The sequence below is a fragment of the Spea bombifrons genome, chromosome 2 (assembly GCF_027358695.1).
Source record: "Spea bombifrons isolate aSpeBom1 chromosome 2, aSpeBom1.2.pri, whole genome shotgun sequence".
Lineage (NCBI taxonomy): Eukaryota > Metazoa > Chordata > Amphibia > Anura > Pelobatidae > Spea > Spea bombifrons.
In genome coordinates, this window is record NC_071088.1 from 82,145,563 (window position 1) to 82,164,178 (window position 18,616).

Below are 18,616 nucleotides of genomic sequence, written 5' to 3' on the forward strand. Positions count from 1 at the left end.
ACCAATTCCCAACACAGTTGCGTTCTCCTTTTACAATCATGGCTCTTTATCGCCCTCCAGTGGTTCGTGGGGCGCATTGTAATGCATTCACAGAAGAATAGTCGACAAAGGCTGAGCGGGCACGATGGGAGTTATAGTCTGCAGGCTAGAACGCCTGTTTTAGCGGGTATACAAAATGTTTTATGCTATTTAAATATATATAATTCCAATACAATGTTTAGGTTAAACTAGGAAATGCGGACCATTCGGAGTCCGCAGTGTATATAACCCGACTTTTTCGAACACAGAGGGCTGATGCCGGCGCCAGTGTTTGGGGGCGTGTCCTGGCTGGTGACGTAGCACGTTCTACGAGGCCTGTCAGCGGAGTCTGGCGCTGGCGGGAAATAAACATGGAGGTGGAAATGGAGGAAGCTCCAAGTGGGCAACCGGGGGTTAAAGAGCAGCCTGCTCCCGATAACAAGTGCCCTCCCGGGACTTATGAGCTGCCCTGGTGAGAGCGGAGGGTATGAGCGTGTGGCGGGGATGTAGTGCAGATAAGGGGGGAGTCGGAGTTGCTGGTGTCTTCGGTGTCTGTGGTTTGGTGAAAGTGTGTAACGTTATCAAAGTATGATTAGGTTGATGCTTGTGCGAGAGGTAATATTGGACGGCAAATGCGCAATTAAAGGTATGGACCAAAAGTGGAATTTGCAAATACTACTAAATCGTACACCCCGATAATGCTTAAAATAACAAAATCTGGGATTATGTATGAAAGGCATTTCTGGGGGCAGCTGTGCATAGCTGGGGGGCAGGTTGGCAAATAAAAGGAAACAATAACAATATTTTGTCTCAATCATAGCTTCAATTAAATATGAAAATTGTTTCCATGTGAATTAATATTTACTAGTAAAACCTTTTTCCTATGGGGTCGTCTTATATTTTCTTTTTTTCCCTAAATTAATATTCAGATTTTGGGGGTTGTTTTATAATTGGGGTCGTCTTATAATTGAGCACATACGGTATTTTTTCTATGCACTATATCCAGATTGTTTTCCTTATAATGTGTACATCGCGTTGCTTGGCGAGTCTGATTAGGGGTGCTGGGGTATTTAGGGATTGCCCTGCTATAGGGAGAGCCAAAAAGCAGTAGCATACTTAGGGTGCTCTCTAGATCCCTTGACATCACGCATGTCATCTTATGTTGAATGCTGACATCAAATGAAACTACGGGTTTTTTTTCCCCTATAGGGTGGAGAAATACAGACCGTTGAAGCTGAACGAAATAGTTGGCAATGAAGAAACCGTCAGTCGGCTGGAGGTAATCGCTGTTTGATCTTCATCGCGCAAGTGTTGACCTTTGCAAAGGAATTTTTTGTGATTTTATTTTTTCTTACACAAAGGCGGACTCTTAAAGATGTACCTTGAAATGACCATTCATGATACCGTGGCTTAGTGATGGACACAGCTGCGATGCTATAATACCAATTAGTACGACTTGGTTACCTTGTACTTGTCCCTTTTTAAAAGTAATCAGGAAATACATTTGTTAGAAAAGAACCAGTCTTCTGCTTTGATGAAACAAGAAAACCTTTGCTGCTGGACAGTGACCCGTTTTTAAATTGTGACACTCCTATACAGAGCCCCTAAAGACCTTTAAAAGTATCAAAAGTATTGGTATTTTGTGTGTTTTGTGAACATTTGCAACAAGTGCACCAAACTTATGGCGTGCAAAAATCACATCATAAAATGTGATACATGTGTTTATAAATAGCTGGCTTATTTATTAATAAATAGAGTAGGGAAAAAAACCTCAAATGAACTACTGCGTTCTAGGTGTTGGGATTACATGTACACTACTCGTACATCTTTTGTCCTTTGTACACAAATGATGGGGGTTTTCAGACCAAAGTTTTACCTTTTTTCTTATTGTATTGTAAGACTTAGATGTTCTACTTATATGTTAAATTATCTTTCTTACATATTTGTCCTCTATGTTACTATCGGTATTCTAGAAGTTCTAACTTGTATTTTGTATTAGGTGTTTGCAAGAGAAGGAAATGTGCCCAACATCATCATTGCTGTGAGTATTTGAACCCTACAAAACTAGTTGTTTACGTGCATGCTATGAAAAAAACACAAATCTGTATCTTTTTATACACAACTTTTTTTGTGTGTTTAGGGTCCTCCAGGGACTGGCAAGACCACAAGTATTTTGTGTTTGGCACGAGCTCTTCTGGGCCCTGCGTTAAAAGATGCAGTGTTGGAACTTAATGCTTCAAATGATCGGTATGCAAAACTTTTTATGCTAGTATTGCACTGTTGTGCACTAATCTTTCACTACACAATATATTAATGTTTTCCTGGTCTTTTATATACTTGCCATACGTATGTGTGTGGTACATTTTAGCTTTTGGTTTCTAGCAAGTAAAGACAAGCTGTCTATGTCAGTATTTTGTCCTATATTTATATAATTTGCTTGACATCATAGATTTTAATGTTGCAAATATAGTATACATCCATGTAATCAATTTTCTCTGCCACAGCTTTTGAGGGTTGTTTCTTGCATTATTAAAGATAGGGCCAGAGGTATTAAATTCTTTAATAGTAAATCTGCAAGCACCAAAAGGGACTTAATAAAAATACATTTTCATATAATTCTGAAAAACATCTAACGTCATTGGAGGAAAAATGGAATTTCCCTTGCCATTCCAGGTGGCACATGAGAAGAAGGCTCCGCCTACCAGGTAGGGCAGGAAACACTACAAAAAAAGGAGACCTCCCCCTTCCTCCCCAGTGTTGTTTCCTGCCCTACTCAGGTAGCGGGTAGGCTTTAGCTTACCTTCCCTCTTCTTTTTTGTTTTCTTGGAGCCCCGGGGGGGCGTCCTTCTCTCCGATCCCCGATAGTGATCCCGGTGGATCCAGGGTGATGCGGCAGCCTCGGAGGCTGTAACTCCGCGGTCCTCGCGGTTACTCGAGGCTCAGTCCTCGGTATATGCTGCCCACAGCCCAGGGGGCTCACTGGGAGGTGCATCCCCGGGCTCCGGTTCCCTCCGTCCCGGGGAGGAGGAATCCTCAGCGTGAGGCACGGCAGGAGAGCGCTCCGGAGGCGCTGCGAGCGGGACTTTATAGCCGGCTGTGCCGGTTTCACGGCACCCGTTGTTCATTATTTTCCTCTCTGCATTAACCCCGGCTGCGTCCGGGGTCACGAGAGGTCAATTGACGAGGAATTTCCGGATGTGACGTTTTCTGGGCCTGGGCGCCTAAATGCCTCTATAAAAACGCCAGAATGGGTAAGATCTTTCCTTGCTCTCGTTCCTGCGCTGTATTATTGCATTTTCTACTCCTTTTTCGTGCCTGCCTGTGCCTAAGGATTGTATATTGCCTTTTTCAAGTAGGTGTTTCCCTCCTGGGTTTTAAGGAGATTTCCATGGCCTATTTCCATTGCTTTCTGTGGTCTCATTTTGTGTTTTTTCTCCTCAGTCATGTCAGATAAAAATCCAGACATCCCTCCTGAGGCCTCCCCACATAGGAAGTCTGTGGGTAAAACGAAACACAAAGCCTGCTCTTCCTGTAAAAAGACCCTACACGACCCTACGGCCAAAATGTGCAGCTCCTGCTCTCGGCCTAAAGAAGTTTCCGCAACGGAATTTACCTCCTGGTTGAAAGGGGAACTTCAGTCTACCTTTGACTGTTTTCGGGATATGGCAAGCTCCTCTCAGGCGCCGGTGCCTCACCATCAACTTTACCAGCAGGGTCCACCAAATGTTCTTCCAGATACCCTGGAAGATTATTCGGCTCCTTTTTCGGAATATGACTACCAGTCGAATGACCCCCAGTCTTCGGATGAGGAGGGGGAAATTAAAGAGGAAACCTTTTTCTTCCCAGTCGAAGAAACAGGGAAGCTCATATCTGCAGTCAGGTCTACTTTGAATCTACAGGATGACATTCCAGTCTCAAAACCGGATCCTTTTCAGGGTCACTCTAGGAAACCGCAGACCTTTCCAGTTCACGATTCACTTTCAGCAATAATCACGGAGCAGTGGAGATATCCTGACCGGAGATTCTTCACGTCTTCCAGAATCAAGAAGCTGTTCCCTTTTGATGGTAAGAACTCTGATGCCTGGGAAGTTCCGAAAGTGGACACCGCAGTAGCCAAGGCTACGAAGAAAACAGCCATTCCGATGGAGGACGCGTCTCATTTCAAAGACCCCATGGACCGGCGGGCCGAGAATGCCGCCAAGAGGGCTTTTGAAGCAGCAGCGGCGAACTTTCGTCCAACCATTGCAATAGCGTCAACTTCTAGAGCCATTAAGATCTGGCTTCAACAAGCGGTGGAAGACCTGGCAGCTATTCCAGGGACTGAGCAGGTCGCAAGAAACCTGGCCGACACCTGCTTAGCAATTGACTTCATCTCCGATGCCTCCATTGAATCTGTCCGTGCATCTGCTAAAGCTACGGCACTTTCTACGGTTTCTAGACGAGCGCTCTGGCTTAAGTCGTGGTCTGCAGATAATGCCTCAAAACACAAGCTGTGCGGCATTCCGTTCCAGGGGAATCACCTCTTCGGCAGCGACCTCGACACGATTTTAGAATCCACCACGGGCGACAAGCACTGGTTACCTCAGAGGAAAGGACCACCTCGTTTCAGGTCTAATTATTATAGAGCTCCAAGAGACAGGGAGTTCTACAGGCCCTCTACCTCCAATCAAGACTACCAGTCCTTTCGGGGTAAACCCTACGCAAGAGGTAGATTCCAGAGAGGAAGAGGCAGAGGCAGGGACGGTAAATCAGGAAGGTTCTGACGCCAGCAGGCTTCAAGTAGGGGGCAGGTTAACCGGTTTCTTTCATGCCTGGGAAGAGATCACCTCAGACCCCTGGGTCCTTCGCATCATCAATCAAGGCTATGCACTGGAGTTTACTCACCTACCTGCCCAGAAATTCCTGCTGTCCATGCCCCCCGCAGATCCTTGGAAAAGAGCGGGATTTTTCTCCACACTCACCAACTTAATTCACGAGAGGGCGCTAGTCCCGGTGCCTCATCTAGAAATAGGAGAGGGAACCTATTCCCACGTCTTTGTCGTACCAAAACCATCCGGGAAATTCAGGTTAATAATCAACCTACAGTTGGTAAATGCCTGTATAAAATACAACAGGTTTCGGATGGAATCCCTGAAGTCCGCCACGGAGATTATTTCATCGGGGGACTTCATGGTCACTATAGACCTACGGGATGCCTATCTACATGTCCTCATCAGGGAAGACCACCAAAGATTCCTCCGCCTGGCCGTTACACTGCCTCAAGGTGTTCGTCATCTTCAGTTTCGGGCCCTTCCGTTTGGGATTGCTTCTGCACCACGGATCTTCACGAAACTCATGTCAGTGGTCGTGGCCTTCCTGAGGCAAAGAGGCATCAAAGTGGTCCCATACCTGGACGATTGGCTCCTAATTGCAGCCTCGGCATCATTGCTCCACTCACATCTAGAGTTTTCCCTCAAGACTCTCCACAACCTGGGATGGTTGGTGAACTCTCTAAAGTCAAAGTTACTTCCAAACAGACGTCGGACCTTTCTGGGAATGATCCTCGATTCAGAAGTACAGAAGACGTTTCTCCCGCAGGACAAAATCCTAAGATTACGGGAATTCGCACACGCGGTCCTACAGAGCAAATCAGTGTCCCTCAGATCCGTCATGTCTTTGCTCGGTCTAATGACCTCCTCCATCTCGGCGGTTCCCTGGGCACTGGCTCACGCAAGACCTCTTCAACAGTTTTTACTGGATCACTGGGATCGCTCCGGGACGTCCCTATGCAAGAAGGTCCGGCTTTCTCCCTTCGTTCGGGAGTCACTCCGTTGGTGGCTGTCAGCCAAGAAGCTTTCACAGGGACTCCCTTGGCGGACGAGAGATTGGGTGGTAATCTCCACCGACGCCAGTTTGACAGGCTGGGGTGCTGTCATGGGAAGCCATATTACCCAGGGAACCTGGTCTCCTCAAGAATCAAGCCTGCACATCAATCTTCTAGAACTGCTGGCGGTCTGGAGGGCTCTAAGGTTCTGGTCTCCAATCCTGCGGCACAAGTCCATCAGGATCCTTTCGGACAACGTCACCGTGGTGGCCTACCTTTCCAAGCAGGGTGGCACCAGAAGCAGACGCCTGCAGACCCTGACGGCTCAGATCTGCCGATGGGCGGAGTTCAGTCTCTGTACTCTCTCCGCGGTCCATATCAAGGGTTCACTGAATCAGGAGGCGGATTACCTCAGCAGGAACTCAGTACCTCCGGGAGAATGGTCCTTAAACAAAAGGGTCTTCACCTTCATCACAAAGAAATGGGGCACTCCCCAGATAGACCTGATGGCCACGCATCTGAACACTCAGGTAAAGGAGTTTTTCTCTCTTTCACCAGTCGGCCGTCCCCGAGGCCTGGAAGCACTCTCGCAGACCTGGGATTTCGATCTCGCATACGTTTTTCCTCCGCTTCCCCTTATCTCCAGAGTGCTCCGGAAAATTCGGGAAAACCCTCAAAAAGTCATCCTGGTTGTTCCTTTCTGGCCTCGAAGAATTTGTTTCTCGGACCTTACCACCTTGTCCATAGACAAACCCATGCTTCTTCCTCAGGTCAAGGATCTTCTCGTTCAAGGTCCTGTTCTCCACCCAGATCCCTCCCGATTCAACCTCTCCGCATGGCTTCTGAAAGGGAGATCCTGACCTCTAAAGGATTAGCTGCACCAGTGGTGAGCACCATTCTCTCCAGCCGCAAAAATTCTACGACCGCCAAGTACCAGAAGGTTTGGGAAACATTCATCGCCTGGTGCAATATGCACGAAGTATCCTCTCCATCTATCTGTGAGGTGCTGCGTTTTTTTCAAGATGGCTTTGATAAAGGATTCCAACCTGCTACTATCAAGGTCCAGATCTCAGCTCTCAGCAACTTCTTGGACTTCAATCTGGCTTCCCATCCTTGGATCTCCAGATTTTCTAAGGGAATGTGTAGACTTCGCCCTAGGCTCCGTCCGTCGGTCCCGCCCTGGGACCTTAACCTGGTGTTGCATCAGCTCACCACGTCTCCCTTCGAGCCTCTAGAGGATACCTCTCTAAAGCTACTCACCTACAAGGTTGTCCTCCTAGTAGCCCTCACTTCTGCTAGGAGGGTGAGCGAGCTCCAGGCTCTCTCCAGAGTAGAACCGTTTCTCAGGATTCTGCCGGACTGCATTATCCTTCGTTTGCCACCGGAGTTTCTCCCTAAAGTAGTCTCTCCTTTCCATTCGGATCAGGAGATCGTCCTGCCTACTCTCTGTCCGGATCCCAAGAATCCCAAAGAACTGGAACTCCACTCGCTAGACCTGCGGAGATGTCTCCTGTCCTATCTCTCACGTACGTCTGCCTGGAGGAAATCCGATTCTCTCTTTCTGTCCTTTGCGGGGACCCGCAAGGGCAGGTCAGTATCCAGGGCTTCCGTGAGCCGCTGGCTCAAAGACGCAATCACTTTATGTTACGTCTCCGCGGGAAGAGTACCTCCCTCCGGCCTGAAGGCTCACTCGACCAGATCCGTCTCGACTTCCTGGGCTGAACTCTCCGGGGTGTCTCCGTCTCTTATTTGTAAGGCAGCGACCTGGAGGTCGATTCATACGTTCGTAAGGCACTACAGGCTGAATCTTCACCTCTCAGACGAGTCTCAATTTGGTCGGCGTGTCCTACAGACTGGAATCCTTCCCCCCCTATCTTGCTAATTCTTCTCATGTGCCACCTGGAATGGCAAGGGAAAGAAAGAATTCTTACCTGGGAATTCCTTTTCCTTGTCCATTTCCAAGGTGGCACACTTTTTCTCCCACCCATTAAATTTTTCTTTGTTTGGCTTTTATTTGTCTGAGTCTTTCTTTTTAACCACACTGGGGAGGAAGGGGGAGGTCTCCTTTTTTTGTAGTGTTTCCTGCCCTACCTGGTAGGCGGAGCCTTCTTCTCATGTGCCACCTTGGAAATGGACAAGGAAAAGGAATTCCCAGGTAAGAATTCTTTCTTTCTATTTATTCATAAATAAATGTATGAAATGCTTCAGGGACTGTGCAAATGTTCTTCTTGAAAGATATTACACCACCCACTGTTGGTGTGCTGCATTAATACTGCGGTAATCACCGAAAACAACCAGCAACATGTCAAAGATCAAAGTTGGTCAGCCGGGTAAGAGTGTGAAATGAACTGCATTTCTTCTAAAAATAATGAATCAACAATATTCTCTAATAGAGTTCTTTCCCCCATAAAAAAACTCCATCTTGCAGGTTTTAAGTTAGTTTACAACTGCGTGGGTTTTTCTTTTTGTTTGTATTAAATATGAACAGAATACCCATGAATTTAACATGGCATAAGATAAGAATGTAGAATAGTAACATCTTTAAATGACCAACAAAAGCATTTGCTGTTTGAACTGTTTTTTTTTTGTTTGTTTGTTTTTTTTTTATTACAAAAAATCTTATGAGTGTGTGTTTGTCTTCCTTAGAGGCATTGATGTGGTGAGAAACAAAATTAAAATGTTTGCACAGCAGAAGGTGACTTTACCAAAAGGTCGACATAAAATTATCATCCTGGACGAAGCTGACAGGTGATTTCTTTTTCACCTTTCTTATATATAATAAGTTTACTTATTTGTTACATTTTACTCTATTGTTGCATTTCAAAATGATAATACAGCTTTTTCTATACATTAAATAGATATGCATGCCAATATTTAATATGAACAGTTTATTTATCATCATTTTAAAACTAGTGAATTAAATACATATAATATGTTCTAAAGTTTTTCCATCTCTCTTCAGATTTTTAATGTTATTACTGGACTGAGGTTCATGTTGCTGCTTCTAACTCGCATTATCCAGATTATATAGGTGTGGCCTGTAATGGTTAATGTTGAAAAAATTGGAGAGAATAGATTCTTCATTCTGTTTTTCACATTCCTTTTTTTTTAGAACAAATGCCTATTACATTGTCCTTGATATTTTAACATTTTACCAGAGTTTTTATTGTGCTACATATCATTTACATGCAGTTGCTGCCTAGTGCTCAGGACAAACACTTTTTTTTTTTTTTTTTTTTTTTTTTACAGTATGACAGATGGAGCCCAGCAAGCTTTAAGAAGAACCATGGAAATCTATTCCAAAACCACACGCTTTGCCTTGGCTTGCAATGCTTCAGACAAAATCATAGGTATTTTTATTCCCTTATTCATTTAGTTACAAAAGTTTTTGTTTACATCGTCTCCTAATATGTTTTTCTTCTTCCTAGAACCCATCCAATCTCGCTGTGCTGTTCTACGGTATACCAAACTGACAGATGCCCAAGTTCTTGCGAGGCTGATGACGGTTGTTGAGAAGGAAAGGGTTCAGTGTACAGATGATGGTCTAGAAGCCATTGTGTTTACTGCACAAGGAGATATGAGACAGGTGTGCATTAGGGCTTGATTGAAAAAAGTTATAAAAATAACCCAGCAATTCAGAAACCAACATAATATAATAATAATTATCCTTTTATCTGTACAGAACATCATTAAAAAAATAAGTAACCAAATACGTATGTCTGTAAATGTTGATATAAGCACAGTTTCATTGTAAAAATACTTCTCAAGCTTGTTAACCTAAATCCAAATGGTATTGAGTACTCCCTGTGGATAGTGACTGTTTCAGGCTTTTATAGCGTAGCCCGGGTACAGCAAAATTACCCAGAACAATGAAATTCAATGATTTTTTTTTTTTTTTTATTCAAACCGCTACTATACTTGGGCTGCTTTTAGTTTTATATAAATCCAATTGCACTGTGTGATTAGTCTTTTAACAGCTGTTTCTTTTCCTAGGCATTGAATAACCTGCAGTCTACTCATGCTGGTTTTGGCACTGTTAACAGTACCAATGTTTTTAAGGCAAGTGAGACTCATTTCCTAGTAACGGTTCATGGTAGAAACGCATAACTGGGGACAACAAAAAGGAAGATGTTATTTCAACAGTTTTCTTTTGATGTTTTCAGGTCTGCGATGAGCCCCATCCATTACTAGTAAAAGAAATGTTACAGCACTGTGTGAATGCAAATATCGATGAAGCGTACAAGGTATGGGTTCCCAACGACTAGCGAATTCTTTAAATTACAGCTAATTTGTATAAATTAGGCTGATATGCTGTAGACCACTGGCAAGTTTAAACCCAAGATAAAATTTAAAAGGTAGTTAAGAGACTGAGTTTAGCAGTGGTCAGTGTATTTTATACTAGTGTTGCCTGGGTCTGTCGTATCAAATGAGCCTAATTAATTTCAGAGTATAATTTATTGAAGTGAATGCACAGCATAATATAGGCCAAGACGTTTCCTGTGTTGTAAATGACTTCATACTCCTCTTTCAGTGAGATAATTTGGGGACCTAAATGTGCTTTGTTTCAGACTTGGTTAACTGGCTCAACCACCACTGTGCTTAGACTATTTGAAGTGTTTCAAAACAAAAGGGCAGAATGAAAATTATATATTTTTCTTTGGAAAGCTTTATGCAAAAAAATGCAGCTACTGTTACAATAGGAGATCTTTGCTGATATAACCATTTAATGCTTCAGATTGTGGCTCACCTGTGGAAACTTGGTTATTCCCCTGAGGACATCATAGGCAACATCTTTAGAGTGTGCAAAACTTTCCAGATGCCTGAATATCTTAAGCTGGAATTTATAAAGGTAGGTTCATCTTTCCTGCAAACTGCAGCTTTCGTAAATAAACAATACTTCTCTAATTCAATAGAAAGCATTTCCAAATAATTCTTAAGCAGCTATATTTGTGTGTGTGTGTGTGTATTATAACGGTCATGTTTTAGACATGTATGTTAAATGTGTTGCCCTAACTATGAATGTGTTGTAAATTGCAGGAAATTGGTTACACACACATGAAAGTAGCTGAAGGTGTCCACTCTCTCTTACAAATGGCTGGACTTCTTGCTCGTCTGTGTCAGAAGACTGCAGTAACATCAAAATAAAATATGCCCGTTTGCTTGTTTTTTGTTAATTAAACTTGTAATGTTTTCTATCTTTCGTCGACAACCTTTAGAAAACTTCAGTGCATTCACACCTAATAAGATTTTATAACCCGACGATATCTATAAATGCAATTAGTTTTGTTTTAAAATACACGTTTGCTAGGTTGTCCTGGAGTATCATCAGTCCCCTTTATCAGCGTAGGCAGGTTCTTCCACCAAGAAAAGGGAATACCAAATAACCCTGTGCAGGATGACACTACAAGCTCGGAAAAGACACTGCATAGTGCTCAAACACGTTTACTTACAGTAACTGGAAAGTATCAAAAGTATCCCCAGTGCACCTGCTAGTTTCCATCAATGGAGAGTAGCATAATTCCCTTGTTCTCTTCCCTTTCCTCACCCCACCACCACCAAAGGGTGTCTGAGCAAATCAAGTCAGCAACTTCCGTGGGGGTGACAAGTTTTTTTTTTGGGGGGGGGGTGAATAACTCGGCAGATCCTGCCAATGGGTTTGTGAGTTTGTAATGCATATGTATTCATTAAAGTGTAAATATTGTATTGGTTTAGGTGGTGTGCTGAGATATCAAGTTTGAGGGAGGTTAAGCATCGATGTGCTGCATAGTGATGTGCTGAAAATGAGTGCAAAAGCCTCCTAATACATTCCACATCCAAATATCTTTCCTCCTTTTCAGCCATCGCCTGTAAGACCTGTGTGAGAGATTGTATTTCTAGGTAATTCCATTGCTGAGTGAAAGAGTGCTGGGAACGGGAACATGTTATTACTGCATTTAGAGTTGCTGAAAAGTATTATGGATTTGTGAAAGAAGCAGACTGGTTGACTTATTAGAATTTGGGTGGCAGAGAGTATTTTGATAATAAAACATGGGTAGTTGATGCTTGGTGGAAACAGGCTTTACAAAATTGTAGGTGCAGGTAGGGATAATGTATAGTAGAGATAATTTTATTCTATGATAATTTGATAATAAACAGCTGTGTAGGTTATGTTTTTTGGCACCTAGGTGGTCCATTTTTTTGAACCTAAACAATCTAAGAATTACCTCTGCATTTTGTGTTGTGATATATATGAAAGGTGCTTTGACTCGCTTCTCTGCCTTTTTGCTTAGATCAAATGAGTACCCATGAGAGAGGGAAAGCTTAGTTCTGTGACCTTAAGGCTGAGTTTGCATCACGGAGCCCAGGGTTATAGTATCCCCTGTTTTGGTCACTCACTTGTTTTTCACTTCACATGCATGAGTTGGTAATCGCACTATGTACACTTCAGTTTACACTTTTGTGCATCACCTCTCACTTAAATTGCCCTTGCTGATGGTGGAGGGGTGATTTATTAACCTACCAGCGCATATGTGAAAGTGCCATAGTGGAGCCAGGTCCTGGGAGACTAGGCTTTTTGGTGAGGCTGTGGGCTTCACTCTTCCTTGAAGACTTCAATGGGTCCTCTCTTATACGTCGTATAATTGTACAACTGAACTGCATGTTTGTAAACTACTTAAGCAGACTGCTAAAACAATAAAGGTAACATCCCAGGCATCCTTTCCTACTCGGTTTGGCAATGGTGTTTTTATACAGTATATTGATTTACATATTGCCTTCAAATTTTAAGGCAAGACAGGAGGCTTCCTATTTTGCATATCTTCCTTTACTCTCACAGTAGCAGCAAAGAAAGAGTTAACGTCATAAGTGAAAACAACCAATAGAAAACATCACATAAGAGGTATATAAACTAGGGCTGAAACAACTAATCGATAAAATCGATAATAATCGATTATGAAAATCGTTGGCAACGAATTTCATCATCGATTAATCGGATCGATTTTTATCGATTATAAAAAGAGGTTTTTTTTCAGAGCAAATGCTCTGAAAAACTCCTCTCTTTATATAATCCGACCTCAAACAGAGATCGGATTATAACACCGGAATCCAGATCCCCCGCAACGCTGCAGGGTACCTGGATTCCCCTCACTGTCGGCCGGTCTCTCACTTCTGTCTCTCTCCCCCTCCCATCTGCCTCCTCCCCCCTCCCATACATCACTCTGCCTCTCTACCCGGCACCGTTACTGACAGGCACTTTCCCTGCAGCTTCATAGAAGCCTCAGTGTGAGTGAAGGTGAGTAACGGAGTCTTTCTGTGCGATTGCTGACAGCGAATCATCCTCTCTGACAGCCGGTGGGGGTCTGCATCGCACAGACAGACTCCGTTACTGCCCTTCACTTACACTGAGGCTCCTATGAAGCTGCAATGAAAGTGCCTTCAGTAACGGAGCCGGGTAGAGAGGCAGAGCGGTGTATGGGAGGGGGGAGGAGTCAGAGGGGTGTATGGGAGCCACCCTCCAATACACCACTCTGGCTCCTCCCCCTCTCATACGCCACTCTGCCTCTCTACCCGGCTCCCTGGTGTCTTGTCAGAAACGGAGGTTCACAGGAGGCAGAGTGGAGTATGGGAGGGGGGAGGAGGCAAAGTGATGTATGGGAGGGGGAGGAGGCAAAGTGATGTATGGGAGGGGGAGGAGCCAAAGTGATGTATGGGAGGGGGAGGAGGCAGAGTGGTGTATGGGAGGAGGCAGAGTGGAGTATGGGAGGGGGAGGAGCCAAAGTGATGTATGGGAGGGGAGGAGGCAGAGTGGTATATGGGAGGGGGAGGAGGCAAAGTGATGTATGGGAGGGGAGGAGCCAAAGTGATGTATGGGAGGGGAGGAGCCAAAGTGATGTATGGGCGGGGGAGGAGGCAGAGTGGTGTATGGGAGGGGGAGGAGCCAGAGTGGTGTATGGGAGGGGGAGGAGCCAGAGTGGTGTATGGGTGAGTTATAGTGGTGTATGGGGGGTATTATGAATTTTTAGGGCATATAGGGGGTATAAGGCATATGGATATTAGGCATATCAGGGAGGCATAAACATATCTGGGGGTAAAAGGTATATCAGGGGGCTCAGTTGCATATCACTGGCATATAAGGAGTATAAGGCATATCAGGGGCACAGTGGCATATCAGGGGGCACAGTGGAATCTGGCATATAAGAGGTATAAGGCATATATGGGGCAGAGTGGCAAGCTGGGGGTCAGATGTGCATAACTGGGGGCAGTTTGGTAAATAAAAAAATTTAAACAAGGCTTTTTTCTCAGTTTTTATTAAATATGAAAAATAGTTAACATATGAATTAATATTTACTAATAACTTTGTATTAAAACCTAGTTTGAGAAGCACTGTGTTTGGGTTCTTGTAGCTTTTATTATTATGTCAGTAAAATAAGAAGGTGAATAGAGTGAGAGAGGCCATTGCAATAAAGAGATGAAAGTGTAAATTGTACGTTTTTTATTGCAATTTTTCTTCAATTTAAAATAATGTATTTTTTATCCGATTAATCGATTAATCGAAAAAATAATCGGCCAACTAATCGATTATTAAAATAATCGTTAGTTGCAGCCCTAATATAAACCCCTAAGCCCTCCTCCTCTTCCTCTTTCTTTGCTGCTCACCGTAGCTGCAGGTCAGTCCTCTTCCTTACCTCAGGACTTATTTCAATTTTCGATTATTATTCGTAATAATTTGATTTTATTAAGAGTGTACCGCTATATATATATATATATTTATATGTTTTGCGCCTTTCCTGTGTCTCTGACTCCTTTTGCAGGTCCGTGGTCAGGGAGACTTTCTCTCTTCCCCGTTTTCCCACCGGGCCCCTCCGGGTCTCCGGGCCTTTCCGGACTCCTCCGGTTCTCCCCCCCCCCTCTTTTTCCACCTCTTGGTTGCCTTGCTTTCCCAGCTTCGTAGTTCCTACCCTTCGGGACCGTTTTTTCCCTTACCTGCTTTCTTCTCCTCCGTGTTTCTCGCGGTTCTTTTGTGCGGTTCAGCCGCCATCCCGCCGGGCGGCGAGCTCTCGCGTCGCGAGATCTCGCCGCCATTTTGCTTCACCCTTCGCGCGATTGCGGCGGCCATATTACTGCTCTCGGCGTGCAGTTTCTTTTGCTAGGTCCTCGTGCGTCGCGGCCGGGTCTCGCAATTTCTTCTGCAGGTCCCGGTCGCCATCTTTTCTTTCCTTTGCAGGTTACTGTACACCAACGGTTTCGCTCCAGACGGTATCCGGTTATTCTACCTTCTTCTGTATCGGGTGAGCCGCGTTTTTTCACATATTTCCCAATTTAATCATACCAGGCTAGTTCCTGCTATAGGTTTGTTCCCACCATATATAGATATTTCATTACTACCTTGCGGATTATCGGCTATACATATTCCAGGCTGAGCTCCTGTGAAAAACATATTATTTATATTGGAGTGCTCCATGATTTTAGAGCCTGCCCTTACATTGACATTATCTATTTTCTCTCTGCAGACGATATGTCACAGGATAACTTGCCCTCCCAGGATGCCTTTATGGCCTGGTTAGAATCTAAATTTTCAAACTCTGTGGAGTCCTTCTTTTCAAAAATGTTGGCCTCTCTACCCAGCCAAGGCCTACCACCTGTCCCTTCTGGCACTACTAATATCCCGTCAGAACCTGACTCTGATAAATCAGAAGGAGAGGCCTCCGGCTCTAAGCGCCCCTGGAAGGGCAGCAGCATCACAGCAGGCAAGGGCAAGGCACCCGCAAAACGCCAAAAATCGCAGGCACTCCTGTTAATGACCCACTATCTATAGTGGACGAATGGCGGGCAGATTCCTCTAATGGATCTGAATTATCTGTTAATCTGGCCTCGTCCAGAGAAATTGACTCCGGGTTCGTCGGTGAGTACCTGGTGGATGAGCCCCACCTTGCCGAACCCCAACAATCCCATACGGCCTCCACATCTACTGACCTCCCGGTCCTTGACCCTACTGGGTCTTCTCTATTTGATCCCACCACTATGCGCCACCCTAGGGCCACCGAGTGGGCTCCCCCTGAACATATTGCCCTCTATATCCATAAATGGCTTCGGAAATCTCTCCCTAAGGAGGTCCGGAATAAACTTAGGGCCGAATGCCCCAGGCCGTCCATTCCAGATAAAGTGGCCCTTACCCCTGAGTTTGACCCCAATGTGGTCGCTCTTTTATCCGTAAATAAGAAAGACCCTAGAAGAGGGCTAGAGCAGGGCCTAAAATCGGCACAGGATAAACTCCTGGATCTGGTAGGACCGGTCACCCAGATATTGTCCCTGGCGGACAGGGCTTTTCTGCATGATACCCCCCTGGACTCCAAAACTATACGTGACTGGGCCCTTAGAGTAGTGTGCCTCTTAGGTAACGCAAATGTAGCCATAGCTACAGAGCGACGAAAAGCTGTCCTCCTTCGCATGGATCCCCGCCTGGCCGAGCTGGGCACCAAGGACTTGGGAGCAGCCGCTAACGGCTTGTTGTTCGGAGACGCTTTCGTGAAGGAGCTTAACCGCCACGTGTCGTTGATGACGTCTTGGAACAAAGCCAAGACCTCCATGAAACGAGTTTTCCAACCAAACCCTCATTTTTCTGGGAGGGCTGGACGACCGCGGGGCCGGGCCGCCAGCCGTTCTGCATCTCAAGGCCCCAGGAATTTCCCTCCACCACAGTCTTCATACAGACCAGCTTACCATCAAAGGTCCATCATCCCTCGTGGAAGCTACAGAGGTAGAGGCGCCCAGGGATTACCCAGAGGACGCTCCAGTTTTGGTAAGTCACAATGTTTCCTTTCCTTCTTTCCCTCTTCGGGTTGGGGGACGCATATCGCATTTTTTCCACAACTGGGCGTGGATTTCTTCAGACCCGTGGATCCTCCAAACGGTCCGAGGTTTCCAGATAGACTTTGTCGCTCCCCCCTTTCAGGTTCGCAGACCTCGCCCCCCTGTCAGGTCTCCGGCCGATCAGGCCCTCATAGAGACGGAACTCCGCGCCCTGCGAGACAAAGGGGCTATTCAACGAGCTCCTGGTCCCATTGGATTCCTCAGCTCTATCTTTCTGGTGCGCAAACGCACCGGAGACTTCCGTCCCATCATCAATCTTCGGTCCCTCAACGCTTTTGTAGTCTATCGCCATTTCAAGATGGAGGGCATACATCTCCTCCGAGACCTTATGTCAAAAGGCGATTGGTTCACCAGGTTGGACCTCACGGATGCCTACCTCTCCGTCCCTATTCACCCGGATCACAGACGTTTTCTCCAGTTTCGTTGGGGCAGCAAGTTTGGCAGTTCAAGGCCCTTCCCTTCGGCCTGAGTTCAGCCCCATGGTGCTTTACAAAGCTCCTGAAGCCGGTCATGGCTTTCTTCCGATCCAGGGGCGTCAAGTGTATAGTATACCTGGACGACATCCTGTTGTTTTCGGGTTGCCGAGACACTCTTCTCGCGCAGACAGAGTTCGTGGTTCAGACCCTTCACGAACTCGGCTTCATTGTCAACGCTCTAAAGTCGGAACTCGTCCCGAGCCAACACGTTATTTTCCTGGGCTTCGAGATAGACTCTCAGGCGGCCATGCTTCGCCTTCCGAGATCCAAGATAGTGTCCATTCGGAAAGAGATTCGTTCTCTTCTCCGCCACGACTTCTGCTCCCTTCGCCTCCTGGCTCGGGTGGTAGGCTTCCTTTCGTCCTCCATTCAAACGATATTTCCCGCTCCGCTCCATTATCGGGCTCTCCAGCGCCTCAAGGCCCACCATCTGAGGAAGACTCCGTCCTACGACCAGGTTATCCCATTGACGCAGGAAGTGCGGCAGGAACTTCGTTGGTGGCTCCGTCACATGGAGGCCTGGAACGGGCGTGCGATTTTTGGTTCCCAGCCGGACTTCGTCCTCGAATCCGACGCCAGTCTCCTGGGGTGGGGCGCTGCCTCCGACTCGGAAGCGACCGGAGGAACTTGGTCTCTGGAGGAACGCTTGCTCCATATCAACTGTCTGGAGCTGATTGCGGGTTCCTTCGCGATCAGAAGTCTAGCCAAAGACCGTTCGGACTGCTGTCTCCTCCTGCGGATGGACAATTTCTCAGCAGTCCGTTATATCAATCGTCTGGGGGGCACGCGCTCCAAACGCCTCACGGACGTAACAAAAGACATCTTCGAGTTTTGTCTGGCTCGCAATATCACTCTGCAGGCAGAGTACCTCCCGGGAGTCGAGAATCTCCTAGCGGACTGGTTCTCCAGGCATTGGCGAGACGCAAGCGATTGGAGACTCCACGGTCAGGTCTTCCAGGATCTCCAACGTCGGAGAGGTCCGCTTCACCTGGACTTATTTGCATCCAGGACAAATCGGCAGACGTCGGATTTCTACAGTTGGCTTCCGGACCCGGAGGCCCTGGCGACGGACGCCTTCATGCAGGTGTGGCCGACCTCGGGCGTGTACGCGTTCCCCCCTTTCGCCCTCATTTCGAGGGTCATCCTGCACTTGCGTCGCAGCGGGGGCTCTCTGGTCCTTGTGACCCCCCTCTGGCATGCACAGCCGTGGTTCCCGGCTCTGTTACAGTTGTCGGTCCGGGACCCTCTGGCTCTTCCGTCTTTTCCGAACCTGCTGACGGGCTCGGAGGGCCAACTTCATCCCCTCGTCCAGGAGGATCAACTTCTCCTGGTGGCGTGGACTATCTCGGGGGACTCCGATCTGTCCCGGGTCTATCGGAGACGGCTCAATCCCTGCTGCACGAGTCTTGGGCCCCAGGTACCCGAAAGTGGTACCGGGCAGCTTGGCGCAGTTGGACTGCTTGGTGTGTGG

At 46.2% G+C, this 18,616-nt stretch overlaps 1 protein-coding gene across 1 annotated transcript; it reads left to right on the plus strand.

Moving 5' to 3' along the window:
* Window positions 1-365: 365 nt before the first annotated feature.
* Window positions 366-11,000, plus strand: RFC2 (replication factor C subunit 2). Its single transcript, XM_053454933.1, has 11 exons — window positions 366-490; window positions 1,228-1,297; window positions 2,018-2,059; window positions 2,159-2,265; window positions 8,468-8,569; window positions 9,071-9,171; window positions 9,250-9,407; window positions 9,815-9,880; window positions 9,985-10,065; window positions 10,557-10,670; window positions 10,859-11,000. The coding sequence occupies exons 1-11, from the start codon at window positions 390-392 to the stop codon at window positions 10,964-10,966; spliced, it is 1,050 nt and encodes a 349-aa protein (XP_053310908.1). The 5' UTR covers window positions 366-389; the 3' UTR covers window positions 10,967-11,000.
* The last annotated feature ends 7,616 nt before the right edge of the window (window positions 11,001-18,616 follow it).

Excerpts from the sequence above, each read along its gene's own strand:
- RFC2 (XM_053454933.1), top strand. The coding sequence starts at position 390 with ATGGAGGTGGAAATGGAGGAAGCTCCAAGTGGGCAACCGGGGGTTAAA. Across the intron at positions 1,298-2,017 it reads AAACCGTCAGTCGGCTGGAG|GTGTTTGCAAGAGAAGGAAA; the intron begins GTAATCGCTGTT and ends ATTTTGTATTAG. Across the intron at positions 10,066-10,556 it reads ATATCGATGAAGCGTACAAG|ATTGTGGCTCACCTGTGGAA; the intron begins GTATGGGTTCCC and ends TTAATGCTTCAG.